Source organism: Cyanistes caeruleus, chromosome 1 (assembly GCF_971803275.1).
Source record: "Cyanistes caeruleus chromosome 1, bCyaCae1.hap1.1, whole genome shotgun sequence".
NCBI lineage: Eukaryota > Metazoa > Chordata > Aves > Passeriformes > Paridae > Cyanistes > Cyanistes caeruleus.
Window position 1 is genome coordinate 27377619 of NC_141701.1, and position 26333 is coordinate 27403951.

At 40.6% G+C, this 26333-nt stretch overlaps 2 protein-coding genes across 8 annotated transcripts in view; one reads left to right on the top strand and one right to left on the bottom strand.

Annotated features, from left to right (window-relative positions):
* The first annotated feature begins 4273 nt into the window (after window positions 1-4273).
* LOC111924587 (uncharacterized) lies at window positions 4274-24835 on the top strand. Of its 4 annotated transcripts, XM_086883629.1 has the most exons (11): window positions 4274-4595; window positions 7607-7797; window positions 8735-8863; window positions 12932-13336; window positions 13978-14066; window positions 16933-17138; window positions 17598-17743; window positions 20076-21854; window positions 22583-22671; window positions 23210-23288; window positions 24183-24835. In XM_086883629.1, the coding sequence occupies exons 1-4, from the start codon at window positions 4363-4365 to the stop codon at window positions 12949-12951; spliced, it is 573 nt and encodes a 190-aa protein (XP_086739755.1). In that variant the 5' UTR covers window positions 4274-4362; the 3' UTR covers window positions 12952-13336; window positions 13978-14066; window positions 16933-17138; window positions 17598-17743; window positions 20076-21854; window positions 22583-22671; window positions 23210-23288; window positions 24183-24835. The 4 variants fall into 4 exon arrangements, 2 of the variants coding, with proteins under 2 accessions (XP_086739755.1, XP_086739765.1); XM_086883639.1 differs by having other exon boundaries at window positions 8735-8868; window positions 12932-13021; window positions 20076-22671; window positions 23210-24835; XR_015285252.1 differs by lacking the exons at window positions 4274-4595; window positions 23210-23288; window positions 24183-24835 and having other exon boundaries at window positions 5327-7797; window positions 8735-8868; window positions 20076-20207.
* The window catches only part of LOC111924779 (carbonic anhydrase 3-like), a 31934-nt gene continuing 14288 nt past the window's right edge, over window positions 8688-26333 (bottom strand). For 2 of the 4 annotated variants that reach the window (XR_015285243.1, XR_015285249.1), the window contains exons 7-9: window positions 25669-25767; window positions 16135-16392; window positions 8688-12613 (exon numbers count right to left, since the gene is read on the bottom strand). Coding sequence is in view for 2 of the 4 variants with exons in the window: in XM_086883609.1 (XP_086739735.1) it covers window positions 25648-25767 (120 nt within the window). In the remaining 2 variants the exon portion in view is untranslated. Of the gene's footprint in view, window positions 12614-16134; window positions 16393-24599; window positions 25768-26333 lie in introns of those variants that run through there. The other 2 variants (XM_086883609.1, XM_086883618.1) reach the window with 1 other exon arrangement.

Consider the following 26333-nt stretch of genomic DNA (forward strand, 5'->3'; position numbering starts at 1 on the left):
AGCCTGAGTTGGCAGACTTATCTTATGGGATAGTAATCTGAATTAGAAAAATAATCTTATGAGAATACAACTGAGTTAGAAAACTAAAACTTACCTTCTTTTTTTCCCATAATTTCTCAGGTAAAGTGTAGTAGAGAGAGAAGTAATGAGGACAAGGCAGACTATTCACATTTCTGTGTCTTCCAGTGCTTCTACAAACTGGGTATTCATTTCCTCTGACATTCCTGTTTTCTGAAAACTGTATAGACATACGACACTGCCGGTTAATCTTCATTTTTTTCTCAAAAGACTTTCATAATTAATATTAATTCTTGTCCTCTCAAATCAAGGAACAGTCCCTGGAACTCCCTGATGGTGGAAGCATGCTGGAATTCTCACAGGCTGATGGAAAGTATGAAGGGTGACCTGGAAGGGGGACATTCACAGAAGTTCCAGGTATCATTGTGTCATGGTCTTCCAACATCAGGTGCAGTTGGGTATCTACAGGATGCTCTATCAATGACCTTAGCAGATCAACCTCCAGCAGGGTGAGGCTAAGGATGTCACTCAAAAGTGTGTCTCTTACACACACCACGAGCCCCTTTGACAGCTTTTTGGTAAGGCCCTATCCAAAGGATGGAGCCTTAAACCCTCTCATAATCAGTCTCTGGAAAATCTGATTCCAAGAAGAGGATGGTTCTGAACAGCAGCATCCAATCACATGAGATCATCTAACCAGGAACAAGATACTTATGAAGTTTTTTCCAACATTATGCTCCAAAATGGACATCTTACAATTTTTGGAAGGCAGGACTGAAATTTGAGATGATCTGGGAGAAGGAGAACCACAAGCCTGTAGAAGATCCCTAAGGTTTAATATTAATAGAGTCAACTTCCCTGCTTTCACAAAATGTGTTTGTATTTCTGTACAAAAAGTTTTGACACCAAAGAGATGACAATATAGTTAAGAGTTATTGTCTTGAAGGTTATTGCTTGCCAAATGGAACACTTAGTTTAACTATGAGGAAAAGACAGCTAAGTACCTTACAGTGCTGCTTTTCCTTTCCTAACCCTGCTGATGCCCCCCTCAATTACATACTTTCCTACCAGAAAGGTAAAAAAAAATCAGCAGCAAAGCCCTTCCTGCATTATGCTACCACTGCATTATAATACCACTGTTGCAATTTTACATTAATAAGCCCTCTGTAGGTGAAGGCAATAATTTTCTAAAACTGATGAGAGACAGTGGGTGCAGAAAACCTCAGACCACGGTAAGTCTGTTTAATATGTCAGTTTTCATTCCTACAGTTATCAGGGATCAGTCTTGTGTTGGATGGATAATGTCTCAGAGGACAGGATAAACTGAAGCAAGACAGAGTCGTTAAGTGGTTCCAAATTCATAAATCACCACGGCTGAAATTCTCCCTGTGACCCACTCTTACGAAATTCAGGTACTACAGTCTGCAGGTTTAATTCCTTGCTTTTTATGCAGGTTAAAGTACCATGACTTTTCATCCCTAAACCCACTCCAGACCATACAGACATTATTGCATAGTGCAAAGTGCAGGATTTGGACACCCCTGGGGTTGCTGGGGAACCAGAAATTCCAGGCATTTGGGAAAGAGAGGTATAAACAGCAAAACAATAAGCTCATGTGCTCAAGCCCCTGAAGCACAGTACAAGGTGTGCTAAACATTTTATCAGGGGGAGAGGGGGGGTAAAAAGGGCTCTGCAGCAAGGCAACAAATTATTGCTATTATATAACTGCTATTAGGCAGGCTGCCTGCAAGCCTTTGTTGAACCTCAGTTTCATGAACTTAGGGTTAATTATTTCACTATGTCCTGTTGTACTTGTATTATTTTGCTGGCTACTTTTCCTCTATTTATTTAATATCTTTTGTTTTCTTGCACAGTTTTAAGCTTACAAAGAAATAAATATCAATACTTGAGCATAAAAGTTTCATGAAAATTCAAGGAAACATCAGTGCCTTGGAATATAAACCTAGTTTTATTACACGAACTCTATTAGACAATTCAACACAAATTGATGCTAGTAGAAAAAAAAAACAAAACTAATATGCAACGATATGCAGATATATAGAAAACAACAGTATGCAGACACAAAAAGAAAGTATTTTCTCCATAAAATTCAATGACAGTGCAAATAATGCAAAGACATACCTAGTCACAGTTACAGCAGCTCCATTTGCTAGGCCTCCTACATAACTTGGAAACTAAGCAACACATAGATAAAATAATGCACCAGATGACCTCTGTCAATGCAGACATATATGTGTGCACATTTAGTCACTCACAGACTTCACCTTGACTTCAGCAAGTAATAATTATCTTGGGTGCGCTTCCAAAAACTATTGGTGTACAGAGCAGAGCAGAGCAGATCAGATCAGATAACCCAAACATAACATAGCATACTTTCTATTTTAATAAACAAAGAAAGAAGAAACAGTAATAATAAGCTCACTGAGGCACAAAATCACAGATTTAAGAGAGGTAGGGAAGACACTGTACAGGGAAGTCATACAACAAATCATGCTAAATAATTGTCATTAAATACAACTGTTCTAGAAAAAAGCTCAATCTATTGAGTTCTATGGCAATGTTAATGTTTACCTCTGATGACAGCAAAAAATAGTGGCTTGGCCAGCATCAGGTGCAGCCTAGTCCTCTCTGGTTTTCTTCCTGCCCACCCTGAGAGACCTGGCAAATAGAAGCAGGTTGGAATGTTTCTTCTGTGGCTGTGAAGAGGTACAGAAGAAAACTTCTGCAATCACTTGCCACTGCTGCTGGGGTCTTCTAGGGAGCAACTGGAGAGAAGCACTTCCTACAGCTTTACTAAGGCCACTCCTCAGTTCAGATAAATTTTATACCAATCTGTATTTTGGCAAAGGGATTTTGACTCAGAATTATTCTCAAAGTTAGAGAAAATATGACTTATATAATAGAAATAATTTCTCCATTGGGAGTTCATCTTTATTCCCTTTTTCTTTCCTCAGATAAAAGGACTTAAATATGTGTGAGAGATAAAACCATCTCTTGTTTACTCACAGATACACAGCAGAGAGCATGCCACACCACATCTGGAAGTCTGGCCCTGCTGGACCTTAAGCAGGAGTTTCAGAACCACAGGTCCATGCCTTTTTGGTACTTCAACCTGTAGGAGAAAAGCCTTGCAAGCTCTTTTCCCCATTTAGGCTTTAAACATTTTAAACCCTGCCATCTAATACCACTGAATCTTCTTCCTCTGACAAGGTTTATAAGGTTTGTTTCTACTTGCATCATGGAAATTTAACCACTTGAATACAGTGTTCTAGCACAGGGCATACTGAGAAGGAGAGGGCATCTGAAGGTCTACAGGAAAATGGCACAATAGGGCTGACCCAAGAAGACCCCAAAAACAATGGAGCTAAAAAACACAGCATATTCAGAAGGCACAAATTCAGCTGAATTTGCCTGTGTCTGCCTGCATTATTACTGTCGTTCAGATGTGCATACAAATGCTGTTTATGTTCTGTCTCTATTGCACTGGGTCTTGTGACTGCATGGAGCTGTATCAGTGACTACACCTCCGTGGTGATGAGATGTTCCTCTAAAAGGCGAAGGCAAAGGTCTGCATTTGTGCTATTAAATCCAACGTGCATATGCGGGAGAGGAAAGCTTATACCAAATACAAACACACTGCAAACGCCTGAACACGTCCCCTCCAATTGCCTCAGCAAGGAGTTCAAATCCGCATTAATCTGCTCTCTGCTTGCAGCTCACAACCCGATTATATCTCCCCGCGCCCCACATCTCAGCCCACACGCTCGGCTGTGCCATGGGGTTTGCTCAGCCCAGTACGACCAGGCTGCTCCCCAAATCCCGGGCTGCTCCCCAAATCCCAGGCTGCTCCCCAAATCCCAGGCTGCTCCCCAAAACCCAGGCTGCTCCCCAAATCCCGGGCTGCTCCCCAAATCCCAGGCTGCTCCCCAAAACCCAGGCTGCTCCCCAAATCCCGGGCTGCTCCCCAAATCCCGGCCTGCTCCCCAAATCCCGGGCTGCTCCCCAAATCCCAGGCTGCTCCCCAAATCCCAGGCTTCCCTGGGCCGGTGGGAGAGGGCAGAGCTTGCGCCTCGTCAGAGGCCGGGCTCGTCCCTGGTTCAGCGCCACAGTTCGCACCGGGTAAGCCCAGGGCAACGTAGCGAGGACCGGCCGAGCGGGACACGAGCTGACAGGGCCTCAGGCTGCCCATCCCCGCTTCGGCTGCTGCGTACGATGAACTACACGGTCACAGCAGGCGGCCGGTGCTGTTCACAGGCCGTCGGGATGGCTGGCCCCGGGACTCCCGGCAGTTCCTACGTTTAGACTGCCCGTGAGCAGGGAGGAATGCGGCTCCAGCCAGAGCGAAGCGCCGCAGCGGGCGGCGAGTCCAGCCCGGCCCGGCCCGGCCGAGGCGAGGGGCGAAGCCGCCCGAGCCCTGGGCCGCTGCTGCCGCTCGGCGGGCGGAGCGCGGCGCTGCCTGGCGGGACGCGGCCGGGGCCCGGCGGCGGGGGCTCGTCCCGCCCAGGCTCTCGTCCAGGCGTTGGCATTGAGCATGGCAGTAGCGGCACACACGGGAGGTGTCTCGAATCGTCCCCATTTTAATCTCGTTCTGTGGAAAGTGCGGGCTGCCCAGCGCCCATTCGTGGGTGTCTGCTGGGAGCTCAGTCCGTAGTGAGTTCTGCCTTTCACTGGTGCCCACGTTAGGAGATGCAAGGCCTGTTCAGAAACTCAATGTGCCTGTTCAGCGCATAAACAAGTAGAAGTTAACCCTCACGAACGGCTTCATAAATGAAAGGACTTGCTCAAAGCTGTCCTGTCCATCTGTGTGGGTCAAGATGGCGTTCCAGAGAAAGGCTGAATAAACACCAGGCCCTTCCACCGAATCCCTGTGCCCACACTGGCTGGAATAAAGCTCCTAGAAACACACTCCAGCAGATGCAAGCAACTCTCCCCTGATCTTCTTTAGGTGTAGAGTGGCAGAGCACTAGAACAGGCTGCCCAGGGAGGTTGTGAACCTTCATCTGGAGGCATTCAAATCCCACACAGATGTGTTTGCCTGTAACCTGCTCTAGGCAACCATATCTTGGCTGGGGAGCTGGACTAGATGACCTCCAGAGGTCCCTTCCAACCCTAACAATTCTCTGATTCTGTGATCTTGTTCAGAAAGATGCAGATAGAATCATAAAATCGCAAAGGTTTGAGAAGACCACTAAGATCACCCAGTGCAACTAACACACTTCATAAATATTTTCTTCTGAAAATACAAGAGCAAAAAATGTCACCTTTCATACTAAAAGTGAGATAGCAATGGGCTGGAAATTTCCTGAACATGACCAAAAATATTTTTTCACACCTGTTTGTGTTGAATGCTACTGCAAACATTTACATTTTTTAAGCTTAACCACCTCTAGTATACTTCTAGTTTTATCTACTCTCTTCAGTTCCATTCTACACATCCCTACAACAGGAAAGGCAAAATTTCATTTTCTAAGATAAAGTTCTGAGCACTTAAAAACTTACTAGAATGTCTGCTACTAAAAACCAGCCAGGACCAAGTGGTATGTCCTTTGAGGGCAAGCGCTGTGTACCCAGTAGATAAGTACCTACTATAGCTGGGTAATGCCATGTGGTTGAAGGTGTACACACAGCTAAATGTAAGGATGAACACTGAATCCAAATATATGGGGGAGGTAATGCCAGCTCATCATAATTAAATGATAAAGTCCTAGAATAAAAAAAAAAAAAAACCAAACCCAAAAAAACCCCCAGAAAACAGAAAAAAACAACCCCCCCCAGAAAAAAACCAAAAAAACAACAAAACAACCTCCTGCCAAATTGCAATGAGCAATTGCTCATTTATATATTTTTTAACAAGAATCAAATGAACAGTTTTGAATTGTGTTTGACTTAATTCCATTCTTGATGTCCTGTATACATGTTCTGTTTTTTGCAAGGGGAGGGGAAGGAAGATAACTAGTACTTCTAGACCAGATTTGCAATATTATTTGTAACATGGGTTTTGCACTCAAGGAAATAGGATATACACTGGTTTTGAGTAAAGCAATAATTCTCAAGAAGAAAATTATTATTCTGCATGGCAGTGCTGGTTTAAAACACAGCTAGAAAATTAAACCCCACTTAAGCTGCTCTCTTCCCCCATCCCCTCCTAGCGAAAGGGAGACTAAAAGCAGAGGTTCTGAGTTAAGAATGGTTGCATTGAAAGAGTTGCAGTCAATGGCAAGTGATAGGGAGGAACATGAATCCAGCAACCCAATTGCTGTCAAATGAAGTTAACTCTCCTCACTGCCAAAAGCCCAGTGTTTGACACAAAGCCACTTAGGTCAATTCTAAAGGGCACTGCCTCTCTCCATAGACCACGTAGGGATACTAAAATTGTTGACATTTTGATACATTCAACTTCTGGCAATTGTTTTTCTATTCAGCTAATTCTTGTGCACAAGTACTACATAACTGCTCAAAGTTTAAGTACTCTGTGTGATATACTGGTAATGTAAACCTCCATTTCTTTCAGTTAGAAATTGTTTTATGTGGTTTTGTATGATCGTTTATAAAACTCCATATGTTTCATGATAATTTATGGGTAATGTAAAACTAAGCTAAAGTCAGTATTTTTGTTCAAGTTAGTATGCCATACAAATATGTCTGATTATTTATTTTGTTTTTTAAATGGACAACCATGATTTCACTTGAGCGCAAATATGATGTGAACCTAGGTCTTAGGTTAAAGTTAACACAACCTTTTGCACAGCTGTGTTTAAATACCTAGTACTGACCAGTTCATATAAATGGAGCTGCCTGGAAGGCATTTCTCAATTTCTTATTTGTGGTACTAAAGTTATTTGATATTTTGAAACTTGTCCTTGCATGCTGGTGTGATCTCATGAGCTTCTGGCTGCAAAATACAGATCCTTGTTTCTGACTCAGCTATCGACGTTGCATAGCATCAGCTACAGATTTATCTGTGCCTCTGATGAAAGCAGGGTCATTACTGAGTCACTGTTCCCTCAGGGACAAAAATGCCGAGATCCTGTTCTTTTGCCCACCTGAGTATATTCGTTTCAGTATGAAATTAATTTACAACATAAAAGATAAGTGCTGACTCACTGGTCTAATTTTTTGCAGCATGTTTTTGATCTCAGTTGGGATTCAGGTTCTTTTTTCAGTATTATCATCACTAGGTTTGAAAGAGGAATGGATCATTCATCTGATAGCTGGACAGATCTCTTTATACTGTTCAGAACACTTGGCCTGATACAGAGAGGAAAATGACAGATTAATCTGGCAGTGTCACATTGATTTGGGGTTTCATTATTTCAGAGGTAATTATTTGCCACTCATAAACTCACCTACATATATGGTGGCAACACTTTCAGTCATGAGACATTACTCAGCAATAGCAGGTACTTAGGTACTGCAGATCCATGAAACAAATACATGGCCCTTGCCCTCAGAGGACTTAAAATCAAATTCCAGGCCCTGGCTGATTGTTAGTAGCAGACATTCCAGTAAAATTTTAAGTGCCCAGGATTTTGCCTTAGAGAGTAAAACAGTGCCCTCCCTTCTGTAGGGCAGAGGGCAGATTTTCAGGACCATGCTACAGGTGCTGTGGAAATAATGTCTTCACACCTGCTGGTGGTTCAGTGTCACAGAGTAACACAACCTTCAAGGCTGGCTTTGCAATTTCGTCTCTGTATGTGGCATTGATGGATGGCAACGGCACGTGCATGCTCTCATGGATACAGAGACATGTGGCTGCAGGTAGGTAAAACAGGCATGAACTGCACAGAAAATCAGACTTGATAAAAATACTGCAAGAATCGTAAGAGACCGATGCAAAATGCAACCTGTGGTTTCCATTGTGCCAGCTAGAGAATATAAAGCTTTCTCATAACAATGAAGTAAACAGGTATCTCTGTTTATAGATGCTCAAAGGGTGGGTCAAATGATCATTTTGCTCTAATATTGTAGTCAGTAATCACAAGTATCTGCTACCTTGTAGTAGAATAAACTTTCTGTCTTTGCTCACTGTTGAAGTGAAGGACTTGCTAGGTAGTGGCCTTATCTCTTCTTTCATTGGAACATTGGTTTTCCTCTTCTCCTATTTCCTTACATCTTGGTTTTGGGTGGAGAAAGCATATAGCTAAGACAGTTTTGCCAGTTCTATCTTTGGTTTCAGAGATATGAGCCCTGAATCATTAAGACATGTGTATTCCAAGGATGTTCTCTAACCGATTCTGTAGAACGTCAGCAAGGCTTATTTCACTTTGTATTTTTATACTTATTTCTGGGACCAATAATTATTCTGTCACAACTCATGAATTTTCAGGCAGATATGATTAGAGTCTCTGGGCCACTTTTAGTCACAAAATTTCATCTTTTTGAAAATTACATTTGTCTTGGTCAGGGATTAATAAAGGGCCTGAAAGAACTCAAAAATTACTGCTCCTGGTTTTAATTATATGTCGTTGGTTTAACTTAGGTAAACAATGCAAAGTAGTCTTGTAAATTTTCATCTGTTTATAAAAGTACAACATGGAAGACCTTGAAACACACTGTCCTGCATGTACTTTAGGTATTTTCAGATGTATGGCTGTTATGATTCAATCTTAAAGTCCTCTGCCCAGATTAAGGTACAAATGAGACCAAATGGTGGTTCAAAAATACCAGCTTTATTTTGTAAAATTATTTGTATCAGGAAACAAGAGACAAAGACAAAATGAGCAAGAGAAAGGAAGCAGGAGACAGACACTGCAAGCAGAAGATAATCACCATCATGGATCCAGTAGCATCCCATTGGTCCTTCAGTGTCCTGGGCTTCTTGCTGGTGAGGTCGTACCCAGTTTGTTCCCTGAGTTTCTGTTTTCAATCCCTTGTTAGCATGAGAGGCAAGAGAGTGTGTGTGTTTTACCACTCCATTTTCTCAGGTCTCAATTCATTGTCTGGGGAGGGATCTATTCTGTGGGTCTCAAAGGATTAAGGTTGTAATGAAAAATACCGGTTTTGGTCCTGACTTGGCAAAGCCAGATCTGGGACTTTGTTCCATTTTCAGCTTGTGCATAGGCACCTATGATGTTTTCTGCAACAGATTTCATCACCCTTTGTTTAATGCATAAAATGCAAATGTCATTAACCCTTTACTTACAATGGCCTCCATCATACACTGGTGCAGAGGGTTGTTCCTCCCCACCTGCAGCACTTCATACTTCTCCTTGTTGAATTTCATTCCTGTTGGCCCATTTCTCCAGCTTGCCAAGGTCACTCTGGATGGCAGCACGACCTTCGGGTGTTTAAGTCACTCCTCCCAGTTTTGAGTCATCAGCACAATTTCTGTTGGGACACTGCCCCATCATCCAGATCACTAATGAAGATGTTAAACAGGAATTGATGCAGTATTGACTCACAGCATACACCAGTAGTTACTGGCTTCCAGCTAGGTGCCATGCTTCTCAAGACCACCCTCTGGACCTGGCCATTCAGCCAGTTTTTGGTCCACCTCAATGTTTGCTCATCCAGACTGTATACCAACAGCTTTTCTGTGAGGATCTTATGAGAGACATTGTCAAAGGCCTCACTGAAGCCCAGGTAGACAATATCTGCTGCACTTTCCTAATCTGTCAGGTCACTCAAGTCATTGTAGGACTTTAGCAAGTTGGTGAAGCGAGACTTCCCCTTGGTGAAGCCATGCTGACTATGCCTGATCATTTTCTTGTCCCTAATGTGCCTAGAAATGGCTTTGAGAATTTGTTGCTTCAGAAATAGTCAGAAGCTGATGAGATCACACCAGAAATGCAAGGACAATGCAAGTTGTTTTCTGAGCATCTGAAGGAAGCAGAAAATAATGTTCCCGAAAGAAGGGAACATTCACTTAATTTAAGTGAAACAGGATTCCTTGGTGGCCTCTGTACTGAGTGTTCAGCAGTGTAGAAGGATGTCAGGCATTGACTTGGAAACCAGTGTCTGTCCTTATAAGAAAGCATTAAACTTCCAGCAGAAACCAGTTCTGCAAACTGGAGTGGTAACTCACAGCTTGAAATAAAAATCCCAATTATTCAACATATTAAATGTTGTCTTTTGAAAAAGAAAAAGAGTATGAAAAAGAAGCTGTGGAGTTAAAAAATGTATTTGGTACAATTAAATTGTAGAAATGGATAAGCTTTTATCTCACCATAATCCTTTTGTAATAATGAACACAGAGCAGGCACTTCATCTCACAAAGTTATTATAAAATTTGATAGTAAAGAAAAAGTAACTAGAAAAGTCAGAGGAGCTATGAAATGCAATTCTAAATGTTTCCTCTGGTTCAGTATGGCCCTGGCTGCACTGGGATCGTAAGTAACCAAAGTAGGAACAAATGTCCATAACACACTTTTTGAAATGAGCACATGATCTTGTGTCCTGTGATAATTTTGCCACTGATCACATGCAAGCAAGACTAGTCAGATAAAAATTTTACTGTTGATAAAACATGCAAAGAATGATACAGATTATTTATGTGGTTAATCATCTTGCATATGTGTTTACTCACTCCTCATTGGCGTCTATGTTTTCAGACAAAAGCATATAGGTTTACTGAGCACTTTGTGACCTATTTTTGTGAGTAATGCTTTTCTTAGCTGTAAACAGCAAAAATTCCTTATTACAAACTTGACTTTGGTGTAATGTTTTATAATTTTATATCTTTATAGTGGTTGTTTCACAGGTTATTACACTGCATACAGATTTGAAATAATTCAAACTGATGTGCTCAAGAGACAGCTCTGGAAATTGTTTGTGTCTCACCAAAACAGTGGTGATACATCAAACCTGTCATCATATCCCTAGATGTGCCCGATTTCTGACATACGAGGGAGGAAAGGAAAAAATATAACATCTATTCAACAAGATCCAAATAATCTGGTCTACAGGTTATATATCCATCTATTCTAAGGGGTTTTGGTGGTTTTTTTTTTCTGAAGAAAAAAATATGATTTCTCACATCTAGCTGGAAGGTATTGCTGCTCCTGCCTCAGCAAAGAGAGATGAGGCTGAAGAGTTACATCCTTCTACAGTGATTTCAGCTGTAGCCTGTGAGGAAGGTACTGCAGCCATCAATGATGAAAACACCTCATTAATTAAACCCAGAATTAAAAAAACAAAACCAAAACTACAAATCAGAAACAAACAAACAAAAAAACAAAAACAAACAAAAAACCCCCAACCCCCCCCCCCCAAAAAAACCCCCAACTATCCAATTAATTATTCTACTTCCCAAAGCCACAATGTTGATTTTCTGCCCTAATATGCTTGCTTTTAGTTATGTCTTTAGTACAAAGCTCAAAAGAAACCAGAAAATCAAGGAAAGACATTATAAGCTTCCTCATGCCTCACCAAGTCTAAGGCTAAAAGGAATGTCTCAAAAATATATAAGCATGCACACCAAGTCAAAGGCATCTACAAACATACAAATGCTGCTGATAGATTTTTTCAAGCGAACAGAATTACATAAATTATTTTTAATAGATGTTGATAAATTTAGCCATGCTTAAGCCTGGAAAAAATCACTTAGTTTGGATGTGATCTCTTCAGATCATCTAGCCCAGTCCCCCTGCTGAAGCAGTGCATGGCAGCGCAGGCTGTCCAGGACCACGTCCACTCAGGTTTTTGAGTGGCTTCGAGGATGGAAACTGCACAGTCCTCCTGGGCCAGGGTTCACAGCATCCCTCAGGGGCTCACAGCAGCGCACCCTGGGCTCGGCTGTTCGTGGCACCTTGTCCCGGGGGAGGGAGGCACGGGAGCCGCCGGCCGGCACTAGAGGGCAGGACAGGCTGCGGGAGCGGGGGCGGCCGGGCTCCGCCAAAGAAACAGCCCGGCACCAGCTGCGCTCCCTCCACACGCTACGCTCGGCCCTTTTCCAAGGTCTGCTCATGTTTCTGAAGTGAGGCCTCTTGAGAAGAAGGGAATGGGTGTCTGTCGACGCTAATGTCACAGAAAGTGAGGCAGACAATGAGCATTTACAGTGACAGAAGTAGGTGCTGAATGGCCCGAACTTGTGCCTTCAGAACAAAAAGAAAACAGAGGAGTATGGACTGGGAAATGGGAAGTGCCATGTTAATAAAAAAATGGGCCAGAAACATTCAGTTCTTTGCAGAGACGATGCACTGCAGTTGTGTTAAGGACTGACTTCATTCTTGCTGACCAAACAAGGCCCTCAGTCTGCAGCTCTGCACAGGTTCAGAGTAAAGCTCGTGGAGGTTTGCCTCTGCGCTTTGTTCCAGGTCCCATTAGAGCTGTCCTGTTCACAGCTGTCCAATTCAGAAACATGGAGCTGAAATCCTACTTCATCAGAGCTTCAGGAAATCTATTTTGGGATGGGGGGGCACTGTGCAAAATGACAATAATGCAAACCAGTCCAATGATCTGCTTGGTAGGAGTTTGGCAAGCAGAATCATACTTCTTTAGAGAGGTCTGCCACCAGCTAATTTCTACATTTTCCTTTGAAGTCCCTGTAGCTTTGCCTCGGGCCACTGCAGAAAGCAGACTCCCTCACATGTCTTGAAATTACCAGCAGAAGAAGGGTAAAATGAAGCAGCTTTGACTAAAAAAAGAAAGTAATTATTGTTATATAATATATGCATATATAAAAAGAAGTAATTGAGATTTACCATGGCTTTATGTATCTAACAATACTGTTGAAAGGCCTGCAGGCTCTTTTCAGGAAGGTGGAAACCACAGAAACAGAAATAAAAACCAGACATGTGAAGAGGGGACTGAATAGAAACCTGGGAAACAAAGAGGGGAAAAAAAGAGAAAATACCTTTCAGGGATCAGCAATCAAAATTGAAAGGGCAAAAGGATCATGCTTATTCCTGACTTTATGGTTCCATCAGTGCTTTGTGACTTTTATCATTTGTAGGTACCAATTTAATTTTTTAGCTGGATTTCCTGCTGGCTGTGACTCCTGATGATGTGGACCAGGCAGAAGTCCTCACCTCTTTTGGCAGAGGTGAGGAAAGGTGCGGTGTCTATGACCTGCTGCTCCTGCTAGCAGATTTCATTCACACAAGACTGAGATGGAATGATAAAGGGCACTCCTGGCCACAGCAGCTGGGAACTTCTGCAGCCCAGCCCAGCCTCAGGTCCACCCATGTGCAAGAGAAAAAAAGTCCCTTGTCACAAAATCACTCACAGCATGTCGTGAGTGAAGCACTGAAGCTTGTGCTGCTTGTCCTCTGCCTTCTACTAGAAGTGCTGGGGCTGCAGAAAACATCCCAGCTCTGGCAGGAGGCTTAGCTGGCTGAATGATCAACTCCATGAACAGGTGAGAGATGGCTCAAAGACTGAACTGCAGCTTCTCAAACTCCAGGTTAATAATGCCCTACAAAGGTAGCATGATTCCCTTACCACACTATCATTTTTCAACATAAAAATAAAGTAGATAAAAAAATAAGAAATGAAATTTATACTAAGAATGCTAATGAAGAAAGCTTTCCTAAGGTAATAGGAATTCCTCCAATATCTATCAGGGCCTGCAAACTAATTTTTCATGTGCTAAACTAGTTTCTCATTAATCTTATTTTAAGAAAAGTAACCAAGTGAGGATTTTTTTGGTGCTCTTTATGTACTTTTCTTAAAACCAGGCAAAAAGGAAATCTGTTTCTACTGTAGCACTTTGTCTGAAAGTATGGCATGAGAGCAGACATCACAGTATAAATCATTTGTCTGTGTATAACATACTTAGTGTAAAGAATCAAAAAACAATTTTATTATCCAAATTATCAAGCATGGTCTAATTGGCTAGCATTGATCTTGTGTCTAAAAACAGTTTGGAAATGCTGTTTTTGTAGTAGGGCAGCATTTTTTCCCTGGAATCTACTTATAAATGTTTTTTTTATTATCTAGCTGTTTTGTTTTGTGTTTTTTTTTTTACAGCTTGTTTAATTAAGTTTTTTAAATTCTCAGTCCTCAGGTTCTGACTCATGACAACGAATTCTGGAACAGTGACTTAAGAAAAGCAATAAGGCATTTAAGCAAGCTGTTATCCCCGGAAAGTAAGTGCCTTTATGAATGTATCTCACAACCTTGTGGATGGGTATTTAGATGGCCAGTTGGAAGCAGTGAGTGGACAGTGCCCTGTGGGGTTTCTGGAACACCTCTGTCCCTATCATACCCTATACCCCCTATACCATAGCCCCTATCACAGCCTGGATCAGGTGAAGGGCTGGGAGGGAGTGCATGCTCTGACATTCAGTTGGAGCATTCAGATGTGATACCTGAAATACCTTTCTGAACTCAGTGAGATAACTTAGGACAATTAATACATTTTAACTTGGGATGAAAATATTCAAAACTTTGTGAGCATTGTGATGATTGTAGAGATTTCCTCATCTCTTCACAGATATGCACCAGAAGAAAAAACTCAATTATAGATACTAGGCCACTGAAAGGATCATAAAAATGCTGCAGTGTCAAGGAGTTTATTAAATTAACTTTGGTATTCTGACAAAAATTTCACTGATTATATTTTGGTGTTTTATGTGTAATCTCTTAAGTTTTTTAATATTTTAGATGTCAGGCACTAGGTAAGTTTCCTGAAACCCCAGAATAAAATATTAAGCTGTCAGATTTCTCCTTCATCTTGTGTTTGCAGAAGGGTCTATTTCCCAGCTGATCTCCACTAGCTATTAGTTTCTTTGGTTTGAGCTGCTTTACTTTGACTCCTGTGGAGTCTTTTTCTAGTTCTGGAGTATGGTAATGAATCATTCAGGGGTTTTGCTTTTTTAAAAACAAATTTACTGAGGGGATGCTACCCTTGCAACTGTAGGGTTTTTTCCCTGATGACCCAGCACACTGCTGACGTCCCAGACAGTCACTCTGGTATCTTGCCCCCCTGTGCCAGACACTCCTGCACTGTCCCACTCTGACACATGGTCGTGGCACCTTCTCCTCACCACCAGCTTCCCCAGCTCACAGCATCTTTATTCCTGGCTCTGTGGGAATGTGTCTGGGTAGATGCATGCAAGCGAGAAGAGCCAGAGAGACTGGGGGTGCAGAAGCGGAAAAATATTGGACAAACTAATGAGCTGTTGCTACAAGTGAGTCACCAATGGAGATTATCACAGAGTGGGATCTGTATTCCATTGGGGAGCTATTTGAAGTGTAATGTCTAAGCTTTTACAGTGACATCCCTAAGACAGCCTTGCGTGGTCCTATACCAGTCTGCTTGTCTCCTCCAGACAGCTGTGTGGAAAACTCTGATCATCAGGGAAGTTGTGCACAGCCCTCAGGCTTGATCCAGATTTTCTGAAGTCAGTGAGAGTCACTCAGAACCTGCCTGGCCACATACCCCTGGGACAGTAGGGGTCCCAATGGGCTACTTGCGTGGGACTCGTGGCAGTTACAACTGCTTTTCCTCTGTTGCTACTAACTTTTAGTGCAAAGGATTCTGAGAGAAACTAACAGCCTATCTGGATTTCTCTAGACCTGCAATACTACTTTTTGAATGGTAGTTCTCTCCCTGAGTATGGACAAGAGCAATAGCACTGACATTACCTTACGATTCAGTTTCCCATTCATCAAATGAAATTTTCTGTTTTGATATACAATAATTTTGTGTCAGAGAAATGAGAGATAGCATAAACTCAACCAAAATACTGAAGGAAAGCAGGCATCAAAGTTGCTTCCTGGATCTGAGTGTTGGAGACCTCTGCTAGGCCCATTTATTGCAGAAACAGATGTGAATAATTGATTAATAACCAACTCAAGCTAGCTGCCTCATCCAAGATAAAATACTTGAAGATTAATCACAATCTGAATATTTTTTTCTTTTTCCTTTTTTTTTTTTAATTTTTTTTAAATACTGTCCTCTAGTGAGATTTCCACCATGTGTGGCAGGAGTATCAGGACTGTGATATGCAAAGAAATTACATGGGGGTGAGAATCTCAGTGCCTGGAGGTTTTGGTGTTGGGGCTGGTAATGATGAGGGCTCAAAGTGGTGCAACAATAAAGCTCTGCACATAAAAAGGGAGCTGCCAAGCAACAGATTTCAGACTTGCAGCTAAGGTAAACCCAGTGGTTCCCTCTTTCTGCATGTGTGAAGAAGCAGCACTGGATCCCACCTGCACAATTGTCTTTCCAGCCAGCTCAGACAGCTGAACTTTCTCTGCTTCTCTGCAGGAATTTCCTTATGAGTTTTGAATGTAATGGAGAAATGAAATCCATTATTCTTTTTTTTCTGTACTCCGTTTTCTGATCCAGCTATACCAGGTCCTTGAAAATCATCCAAGGGAATTCAGTCCTTCAGCTTACATGTTGTTATAATTATCTGAGTTTGAATTTCCTTGCCTTCCTCCATCTTCTCTCTCTGGGTATGAGATCTATAAATTAGAAAGAAAGGCAGGTGAAACTGTTGCTTAATAGTTTGCTGTGACGTTAAGTAAATAAAATTATTATGACAGATACTAGAGACTTACCTTTTAAAAATCATGGATTTCAATGATACTACCTATGTGCTTCAATATGCATGTTTGTGTTTATATATATGTTTGTATTAACTATTTAAATTGCAATCCATGTGACCCGCATGAACTGAGATGATAAATGTTGCCATCCCAATGTGGCAATTCTGCTGGCAGTAACATGATCTCTCACTGCTATGTTGATAAGTGTCTGAGAAGAAAATTTATATCTGGGGTTTGTTATGCCATGCACTATATAAATCACTGTACATGTCAGTACCAGGTAACCCTGCTAAAGACCCAAATAATATTTAAACATTTATTCAATCTCATTCTCTTTCATGGAGGTCATTGGCCCCCCAACCTTTCTATAAAAAAGTGTTACCCTCCAGTTTTAATTGCTTCCTTTAAAACAAAAGCATGCAGGGTTCATGCATAGTGCATACTCTCTTTCCTTAGGTGATTATTGCCATGCTTTCATATGAACTCACTTGAATGATGTGCTTGCTGAAACTCAAGGCTGCAAGAATTTTCAAGAATGAAAATCTGATCTGATCTGTCTGCACACGTGCTCTGGCACAGCCTGCTTGGAGTAATACGGGATTGAAAGTTTGACCTAAGCTTATTTATCAACTCCAGACTCACTGTGAAATTCCAGTAGATTGGTGAGTCTCCCAAGGCAAAGTTTACGTTTGACAGATACTGACCTTCCCTTGAAGTCTGAAGAGAATATGGAGTCACACTGGAATAGCTCAAAGGAAGAAAATAGGAAAGGGGTGAAAAGAACTAGGATGAAACTTCAAGGCTTAGTAGGGCAAGCAAGGCTAGAATTTCTTCACAGCCCTTAAAACCAATTGATTTGTCAGAACAGGCTTAAGACCATGCTGCTTACTGAGACTAATAGAATGATAACCTTTTATAAACTTAGGAAATTATCAGAAATTTTAATATATTTCTATAATTTGCCAGTATCCATATTTTCTATCAGGAGTGTGGCTGGTAATTTTCAGTGCAGTATCTGCCAGGACACATGTAGAATTTATATGCAAACACAAAAGCAACCTTTTCCAGAAAAGCATACCAATTCCTGTGTCTTCCCATTTTTTTTTTTCTTTTGAATGCAGAAGGCTGTAATGTATAAGATCTGTCAATTCTAGCCTAGATGGTAACAAGTGAATCCACATTCCTAACTTGCTGTGGAAAATCTCTCAACGTGGTACACCCCTGAAGAAAGAAGGAACAGAAGAGCTAAAGCCCAGTGTTTCCAGAGGTGAAAATGTCCACTGTTTGTGTTATTGTTACAGAGAAACCATTTCAACAAATGATCACAGTGTGCATGTTCTTGAAATTCATTACACATTGAGAGCTCACCACTGCAGAGTAGAGCAGAGCACTCCTAGAAACCCTGAAATAGCTTTTCTGCTTAAAGGCTTTCAGTGGGACTGTGCTCAGGAGACAGGGGTTGGACCCAAAAAATGGATGCTAATATCTCAGCGTTATTCATAAGGCAAGTAACTTTAAATGCACACCTTGCCTAGACATATAGAAGATAAAATCAATTAACTAAAATCTTGTAATACCTTGAAAAAATACAATTGCAGTTCTAGTAGGTGAGATTATTTGCTGCCAGATCACAGATAAATTTTCTTCTCATATATTTGATGTTTACTGCTAAAGATCCAATAAATCTTAGCCAAATATAGCTGCATAAGAACGAAAATGAAATGAAAAAAATTCTGCAAAGAAAATAGAGAAGCCTTCATATCTGGACTGACAGCCACTCTGGTACCTAAAGTTTTAACAGCATTTAAATTATTAAACATATCCTACACTCAGAATTTTACTGTATTTCTTGATAGACCCAAGAAGCAGCCATATAGTAAGCATTTTTTTTTTCCAAGCAAAACTAATAAAAAATGTAGAACAAAACCTTCTCTAAAGCAGTTTTTGCCACTGTTCTTTAAAATGTTTTTTTTGGACATTCTGCATGTATGAGACCTTGCAGCTGTCCAGCCAAAGAGTGTTCAGACATAAGACTTTTGCCAGCCAAGGTTCATATGCTACAAACTAGGTACTGGAGATTCTTTATCCTCCAAGAGTTGAAGCTGGTGAGTTCCTGAAGAAAAATGTGAAATAATCAGGGGTCTAGAGTGAGAGAGGGAGAAAAAAGGATGCCCAACTCCCTTTAGCAGGACAGTTGGGATTTTCACATGGATATGAGACCCATCTCCTAGTCCCCAAAGATGCTGCATTCATTATGCACAGTGACTGCTTCTCCTAAGTCATTGCTTGGGCCAAACACTGGCAGGACTCTACATGCCTTCTCCTAGGACTAGTTTCTGTATTCCAGTGTAAAGATGAAAAGAAGAACCTGCCAAAGGCCATGGAGTACCTTAGTGGCTTGAGTCACTGAACTCCACTCATTGACTGAATACTTTTGAAAGGTAAGATTAGTGTCAGTGTTAGCCTCAGGGCTACCTTGCACTCGGTAAAGACACAGGGAAACATCCTGGCCTGGCTGGACAGAGCAAGACACTGGGGAGGCACTGAAGTATCTGAGGTGAAACCTGTCTGCATCTTTTCCTAGGTCTGCCAGAATAAACAAAGGGATAGATGTCAGTTATGTGGCTTGTATGTAGGGCAAATATACACTTAATCTTCTAGTGAATCACCTTTTTTCACACAAAGATCATCGGTGATCCCTAGAAGAACAGCTGCTCAGACACATTGGGCCCTGGCCTCAGAAACCTCCCACACCAATGTCATGAGTAAAAAGCTATAAAAGAGTTGGTCTGCCAGATTGGAGGGTCAAATAGCAGCCTGGAATCCTTGTAATAGGGAAGAGTGTAGCTACTGATACTCATTCCTCTTTCTTAATGGCCTTATACAGATGCAAATAGTTAGATTTATTTTAATGAAAAAGTAAAAAAAAATGGGTGACCCTCACAAACAATTCATTTCAATCACACTTTCATATTGCTGAAGTATGTGTTTCAGCTAAGAATCTGCCCTGATTTTATTATTTTTATTATTAAAAAAATCTGTATTTTGAAAGTATCATCTGAAATACTGATCTATAAAGATCTGCCTATTATCAATCTTTTCAAAAGAACAACAGTATTTTTATATCCTTACAAGAGAACCAGGAAGGGAGGGAATGAGAGTGACTTAAAATCTCAGTAAAAAAGAACAGGAATTTACCAGTTTCAAGCAACAACCACTAAGCAAAACAAGCTCACTCTTTATTATATGCATTATGTCATGCTTTGTGTTCAGCTCGTATCTACTAAGTATTATTACTGTCTTTATTCATAAGTGTTAGCAAAACAGTAAGCCCACAGAAATAGTGTCTTTATCATCTTATAAGAGATGGAAACATATTTGCAATCATGAAATTTCAGGTGAGCAAGCTCATATTTTTCTGTTCTTTATAAAGGCCATTTTGATTTTTAATAGCTGACATGTCATTTTGTTTAGCAAAACAAAATGTTCTTTTGCATATCCTTATGTGCACGTGTCTGGCAGTTGGCCTCTCCACGTTTGAATCTATTGGCCTAATTTGATAAAGTAAGAAATTGTCTGGAGGTTTTTCTCTCCTGCAGGTTGCATGGAGCAGCCAGGAAGATGGGAGCCATCCAGGCCCCCTCTGGGAAAGGGCTTTGACTTTCCTTCGGTTTTGCTGCACAGCCATTTCAAAGAGGACAGAGCAATCATTCCACTAACAATTCCCACAGGTAACAGAGGCTTCTGAAATTGGTGTGTCATGCATTTTACCCTGACTCACTGCAAAATGAATTACTTGTGAATGCCCCAGTAGCATTAGCTTTCATTGGAGATGTGCAAAAAGCCCATCAATAATTAAGCAGTAAGGTATTTTTAATTTATAAATTTATAAGGACTGGTAGGTAACCATGGGCAGCACTGACAGAGTGTTTATCGGTTTGTGTGTCTGGTTTTGCCTTTGCCATTAAATGGGAAAAATAAAGACATGACACTTTATATGCACAGACACCTACAGTTTTTCTCCTAGGGTATCTGTGCAAGTGTCTCTTCAGCTACTCTTTCTGAAGCTTATAAATTACTTTGGAACTGCAACCTACTTTACCCAATTTTAATAAAGACACATGTGGAATACCATCCCACATGTCATCTTACTGCAGGAGTTATCATTAGCAAAGTGAACCAAAACAGTCAATTTAAGTAGAAACTAGGTATGTCAAGAGTTCACATCTACTTGCAGCACTTTGCTTGTTTCATTAAATCCATCAAGGATTTAAACCAGGAACTTACCTAATAAGGCACCTTGCAGAAGAAACATGACAACAGAGGTCAGAGCATTTCAAGCAGGAACAGGACCACTGTTGAAAGGTTCATGAACTTTTAATTAACTGACTTACCTCCCAGTATTCCTGGTCCAGATACAGTCATTAAAGCAAGCATCCTTGTCAACTGATCATATTTCTGTCCTTCTCAGCATTTGAATGGGAAGAAATAATTTATAGCTATTTGCAAAACTGGCTAAATGAACCCATGATTTTGAATTCCCTCCTACGTGTCATTTGTGTGGGAATACAGAAGAAAGCAGTGGAACAGTAAATAAAGGAATGCTAAGGATTTCTGCCTTGAACAGAAGATGATGCCTAAGAACAAGACTCTGTACAGTAATGCCAAGTAGTAACATCTTAAGAGAAGTGTGGTTTGGAGGTGTGGTAAGATTTAGTTTTAGAGGATAATAAAATCTCATTGAAGGATAGGTTGAAATTGGTACAAGAGAAGCTCAATCTGAAAAAACCAAAGAACAACTAAGTCAGAAGGGCAGTTCTGAAACAAAATAGAGCAAAGAACCAAATACTATCCAGCAACAGCATTGGTGTTTAGAAAATATTTGGTGCAAAGTCTGTTATTCCAACCATTTTGAAATCAGCTAAGGATCTCAGTGTCTCATACCCTCACTGTTGCCCTATCCTTTCTTCCATCTCCAGCAAACATAACCTTTCCACTGTTTGCATTTTCTTCTTCTGTCCTTCAGATTGTGCCACCTCTTCTAAGAATCCTGTCTGTCTTTTTTTTGTCACATTAAACACACATAACTCACTTTGACTTTCAGGATCCTTCACAGACTTCTTTCTCTTGACCTGTTACCTGAAACTGCGAATCTAAGTGCCAGCTCTAGTTTCTGACCAGCAAGTGTACTCTTAGGCTTTTAAGCAAGAATTTTCAAGCAAGACGAGGTGATTAATGGCCCCAGTGATCTCAGAAAGCATATCTGCTCCAAACTGAGGAGTTCTTTTATTCTTGGAAAAGGAGGGAAAGGGAGCTATTTCCTCCACTACTTTATTCTGGAAGACAGCTAGGTGTGGCAGGCAGCCAACCAGAGACAGGTTTGTTAAAAGCACACTAACTTCTCTAGAAGGATGTTTTTTCTTCCAAGTCTGAAATTAGTTGTAATTTCAGTCAAAATACTATCACACATTAACCAAAATCAGCAGCAGAATGTGTATTTATACAGCACATATGTTTTGTGTATATATTGATACACACATACATATACACAGAGAGTAAGCTGTATAAACACTGAGGCATAGATAGGTCTGTTCAGTGGCAAAAAGCCTTTGAGGTGAGGGAATGAAAACATTTTCCAAACCAAGCCAAACTTCAGCATGTTCTGTTAGAGGCATGATGCATCCTGATGAGCGTGACTAGGGATTTGCTGTGTACCCTTCTGGACAGGTGGCTTTACCCACCTGACAGAGTTCAGCTCCAGTGAGCTGCCACTGCTGCCACAGCTGGGCAACAGGACAGAGCATCTGTCCCAAAAATCATTTGTGATCCCAAATCTGAAACTTGAGCAAAACAATTCAGAATTCTGCTCAATGTATTAACAGTTATGCACATAGGTTGCAAAATACTGTCCTATTTATTATTAAAAGAAATGTCTGTTCATTTTCCTATAATTACTCTAATGGAATAGAGAATAGGCATAAATTTGGATATAAATCAGATTTAATCAAGTTCTGTTCTGATCTAAATTCTTCAGAAATATCCATCACCTGAATTTTGACTCCTCTTCAACACTAAAATCTATGTCTATTTTTATATAAAATTTTAGATTATCTATATCTGCCTTCTCTTGCTTGCCTCAGAGAGCTCCACAAAATGAGACTGCAGGTTGATGGTCTGCTGCCCAGCTGCAGACAGGTAACCCAGATAACTTCTGTGATCAACATGTTGGGGCTAGAGAATAGGTTCCCAATGAGAAACATAAGAAAGTGGACTGCCCACACATTTACCATGGGTATCTTTTATTTTGATGAAGTTTAGAAGGGGAGATCCTATCTAAAGTTGATTGTTGAAGAGCATAATCATATCTCTGGTGCTACTGCAGCTGCTGTTTCATTCCACAGCACCTTCTTGCTTATGTTCAAGACTGTCAGTGACAGAGATGCAGGTACAGCTATACTACTAAAATGTTTCAGGAAGACTTGCAGCATCACAGAGCATGGCCATGTCATTTCTGACCTCTGCAGCAGATGAAAAGTAACTTGGAGAAGGGGCTGCCAATGAGCTGTGCAGTATGGCTTGCATGTCTCATATTTGTTTCAGAGGGGCTGTTCCTAATTAGCACTGATGTCACAAAGTATAGTCAGGCATATGTGGTATGAAAGTCAAATACAGTAGTAATTTGTTGTGTCCTATCCCACCAAGATGAAAATTGGATGTCTTTCCTTTTTACCAGGTAGTTCTGAACCCAGGGCTCCCTGTTCCTGCAGTGCAGAGTTAAACCCCATAGTGGAAATGTGCAGTTAAGAAGTGAGGTATGATGGATGTTACTACTACATGATCTGAATTCAGTCATACTAGTGATTAATTTTTCTTGTACTTGGGGAAAGCTGCAAAGAAAGGGGTAACCTCTGCAGAATAACAATGAACACAGCCAGAGAGAGCAGAAAATTGCATGATACAAGAGCACATTCTAAATGCTGACTCACAGCACCCCACATTTCTCACTGCTGCCTTCAAAACTCTCCGTAATCTCCTCATATGTTCAGCTTACAGTGTGATTCACAGGGTCCCTGAAGTGCCCCCACCCTCATTCTTTGGCTTTTTATTTTCCTTCTACTCCTACTCTTTCCATTTTTCCCCTGATGCCTGCTGTACCATTGTTTTCTAGAGCTGTCATCATTACTTCCAGCAGTCCCTGTGCACAGGGACAGGGTCTGTAAAACAACTGCCAAAACCCTTTTTCACACACTTCCTCCTATCTGCAACTCTCCTGGGCCAAATTTAGTCTACTTTTTACAAATTATAAATACAGATAAAATGAAATCAACTGCATGGAAGAGTCAAATGACACTTCCTTCTGAAAGATTACCTCAACTTTTCAGGTTCCAAGTTAATAAACATGGGTCTGGAGCATGAGGCTTACCTCAGCTGCTTTTATAGCACCCAGACAGCTCCTTTCCAAAGTCTGACTGGGAAACCACCATATCTTTAAAAACCCCTGAGAATACATGTTCCAGATTTGCAATACCATAAATTGCATTAAAAAAACCCCAAACTACTCGAGGATATGCAATTCAGTTTAATAAAGTACCTTATAAAACAACTTACCTTGCAACTCACAAGAAACTAAGCACTTTGAAAAATCTATTTTGGCTTCAATTTTCCTTTTTTTAATGAAATAACATAATCCCTCTTCGATCAACAAGCTCAGCAACATCCTCCTGGCCCAGAATACGGCTGCCAAGAATCCAGCCACTGCAAGAGCTGCACCTGCTTTGTGTTTCCTGAGCTCAATGGTAAATTATCTTTCAGTTTAGTGAGTTTGAATACAGGCTGAACTTTTCCACTCTGCAATCAACTTGTGCAGACTCATATGATGTTGCAAGAAAGCCATTGTCAGAATAGAGATGATGTCACTAAAAGAACAGATGTGGATGTCTCAAGGATGTAGCTATTTAGGTGTCATGTAAAATCGGTACACTTGTAGTTCAAGCGTCTGAAAAAGATACTATGCATCATCAGTTTCTACAAAGATAGAATACAGAGGAAATTGACAGGTCTTTCTTTAAAATTCTGTTACTTTTACATGTTTCTAAATAGTAAAAAACTACAGAAGAAAAATCTTAGGTAAATGTATTTATTATTGTTGGATTTTTTTTAATGCAGAAATACTGTTATTTCAATTAGAGGATTACAATCCTGTTTAATTGCTCTTTGTAATAAAACAAGAGACAAAACCACATTGTTCAACTGCATTTTGATTAAGAATCCAACTGTGGTTTCAGATGTTTATGCACAAGTTTCATTGACAGCAGGATTGATTACATTTGTACATTAAATGAGAATTTGTCTCAAAAAATATTAGACTAAGGTCTCTTTCTTTTAACATCCTTTTTACACAGAAAAGCTATTTGCATATATGAATAAAATATATACGAAGGATACAAAGACCAACTTCACAAAATTTATGTCACCTTGACTGCTACAATATTAAAATGGAAATTAGCCTTTTAATAAAGGGAACCAGTTGTGACACAAAAAGAAATAGCTCTTCCCCCTTCCCATAGGTTTAACTGCATAAACTTGGTGAATACAATTTTCAGAACAGACCTGTTTCACCTGTCCATTACCTTAAGAAAGTAAAAGTTTAGCTCTTTATCAATGATTATAACACAATTTCCTATCCTTCCATATTTTATTCCAAAGACGAAAAGTGTTTATAATTTCCAAGAATGTTTTGTGGATTAACTGGTGCAGCTCAGAGCTGGATATGGATAATGTTGAAAACATCTACTGAAAATTTAATGGTGAAACCAGTTACTTCTCTTAACTGAAACCTCTTTAGCATGCAATCAGACAAGCATAAAGGGACATGTGCACAATAGGAATTGTCGTCTAATTAGTATCTTCTTTCTTCCTTTGAACTATTAACAAAAGCTGATGTTAAAGAAGTTAGGAAGAACTAAACAGATTCTCTACTTCCATTTTACAAGTAGAATTTGCCAAAATAAATGTTATCCTCTGAAAGTGAAATTCTCATTCCACAACTCAAGTTTCAGCCTCCAGATCAGCAGCTGGAGTTCTGTGTAAATGCAGCAAAGGACACAAAACAAAAACACCTCTTATTCTGAGAGGTTGCCTCTCTCAGAGCCACCCAACAGAAGCCACATCCTAGAGGAACGACGCGCTCACCATCCTGAAATACCGCGGCTGAGTTGGGCGCCAGTTATCAACCAAGGGGTGATCAGGTTCGTTCTCGGCATTCTTGGAGAGGCTGCGGAGCTTCGCCATCTGCACAAGAGCAAAAATTGAAGTGTCCTGATGGAAATCCTTTGAGATCAAATCCACAGCCCAACAATTAAACTAAAGAGGCTGGTCCAGCTGTGGAAAAAAGTCTCCTTCAACGTTGTGTAGATGTCTTTCACCCCACCACCACAGGAAATGTACTCTGTTCTTTTCCTAGCAGTGATATTCTTAGGATAGTCAAAACAGAAAAATGAGTCCTATTTGAACAGGATTGTGAAAAACAGTGTCATTTAGGTACTGTCTACAGCCAGAGAAACTGTGGGAAGTAGTCAGAAAATGTGAATACAGCTGCTTGTGCTGTAATAAACTTCTACTCTAATTTTGCCTTAGTGTCTGATATTTAAGAATCCTTTAGAATTACAAGGTTTTAAAGCTGAATTATAAACTAATTGTTCATTTCCATGGTGTAGGTCTGCAGCAGAGGGTATATTTTTCTGCAGTGACACAAGAAGTCCATTATTTATTAATACCAGGAATTGGAATTTAAATCTAGATAAAGACTTGCTTAAGGTTTCAAACGGTTTGTAAACAAGGTCTGCAGCTTGACTCTC

What these genes read in the sequence shown, in the direction of transcription:
- LOC111924587 (XM_086883629.1), top strand. Translation starts at nt 4,363, where the DNA reads ATGCGGCTCCAGCCAGAGCGAAGCGCCGCAGCGGGCGGCGAGTCCAGC. An exon ending in AGTAGCGGCACACACGGGAG is followed by an intron (nt 4,596 to 7,606) that starts GTGTCTCGAATC and finishes TCCCTTCTGTAG; the next exon opens with GGCAGAGGGCAGATTTTCAG. An exon ending in ACAGAGACATGTGGCTGCAG is followed by an intron (nt 7,798 to 8,734) that starts GTAGGTAAAACA and finishes TATTTGTATCAG; the next exon opens with GAAACAAGAGACAAAGACAA.